A 1,402-nucleotide genomic window follows, 5' to 3' on the forward strand; every position below is an offset into this window, starting at 1 on the left:
CATTAAAAATATTAACATTCAAAAACGTTTGGCTGGTAGTGTATATCTCATGTTTAAATATATTTACGTTTACGCAAAAAAAATAATAATAAAAAATAAAAAAATGAATTAATTAAAGCTTAAATATAAATTAATTAAAACCTAAAAATACCGGTATATACATTTAAAATGTATGATAGTGGAATAGCCTCATTGGTCGAGGGATTTGATCGACAGTTCATCGCTCCGCCCACTCTTCCGGAAGACTCCATTGACCATCATGGCGCTAACAAGAAGTGTCTACAATCTGCTCTTCAGAAGAACGTCAACTTTCGCCATAACCATCATGGTGGGAGCTGTTGTCTTCGAGAGGGTGTTTGATCAGGCTGGAGATGCCTTATATGAAAACATAAACCGGGGGGTAAGTTATTTTTCGATTGAATTCGGTTGATTTCCTCATGACCCGCCGGTAGACTGACCTTGGTTAGCCTCTTGGCTAACTACAACTAAATACGCAAATATAGGACAAACATGAGCCTAAAAACGCATATATGTGTATTTTATTAATATAAATGTATTCATATAAATCTTATCTTATATCAACAGTTAAAGGGGATTTATAAACAACACCGTTTTCCAATAAAATCAGTATAGAGCTAAACTAATTAATATTTTCAATACAGTCTGAGTGGGAATTTTAATATAATGATGAGTGTAATTGATCATATATCTATAATGTGTTTTGCTCACCTTATGTGCTGTAATCTAATTGCTTATTTTCTCTTTGTAGAAACTCTGGAAACACATCAAACACAATTTTGAAGAGAAGGAGGAAGAATAATGCAGCAATTGAAGCATTCTTTCAACCATCATCCCGTTTCCTGATGTGACCCTGATGGATGGTCCACTGGCTTTTTCAGCATTCTCTGGTCGCCGTGTTTCATCTTCCAGTCGGATTGTCCTGGGGACACAGACAGAGACTGATTACCGAACCCTGATAAAATGTCACTTGGCCACCTGTTATTGTGTGCTATGTCACATACTTCACGATTTGTAAATGTGTTGCTAACTTAATTCTGTTAGAATAAACCTGATTACCCATAATCGTTAAAATCTGGTGGTTCTTTTGTGTGCAATGCAAGAAGGAATTTCAGTTCATGTTTTATTACATGTTCTAGGTAAATGTGACCCTGGACTACAAAACAGTCTTTAGTAGCATGGGTATATTTGTAGCAATAGCCAAAAATACATTGTATGGGGTCAAAATTATATTTTTTTTATGCCAAAAATCATTAGGATATTAAGTGAAGATCATGTTCTGTGAAGATATTTTGTAAATTTCCTTCTGTAAATATCAAAACCTAATTTGTAATTAGTAATATTTATTTCTAGAACTTAATCTGAACAACTTTAAGTGTGATTT

At 34.0% G+C, this 1,402-nt stretch overlaps 1 protein-coding gene across 1 annotated transcript; it reads left to right on the top strand.

The window, feature by feature from the left end:
• The first annotated feature begins 240 nt into the window (after positions 1-240).
• Positions 241-1,083, top strand: LOC141293021 (cytochrome b-c1 complex subunit 9-like). The gene is made up of 2 exons (XM_073825067.1): positions 241-400; positions 770-1,083. Exons 1-2 carry the CDS (start codon positions 260-262, stop codon positions 818-820), a joined length of 192 nt encoding a protein of 63 aa, XP_073681168.1. The 5' UTR covers positions 241-259; the 3' UTR covers positions 821-1,083.
• The last annotated feature ends 319 nt before the right edge of the window (positions 1,084-1,402 follow it).

The sequence above is a fragment of the Garra rufa genome, chromosome 19 (genome assembly GCF_049309525.1).
Source record: "Garra rufa chromosome 19, GarRuf1.0, whole genome shotgun sequence".
Classification (NCBI taxonomy): Eukaryota; Metazoa; Chordata; class Actinopteri; order Cypriniformes; family Cyprinidae; genus Garra; species Garra rufa.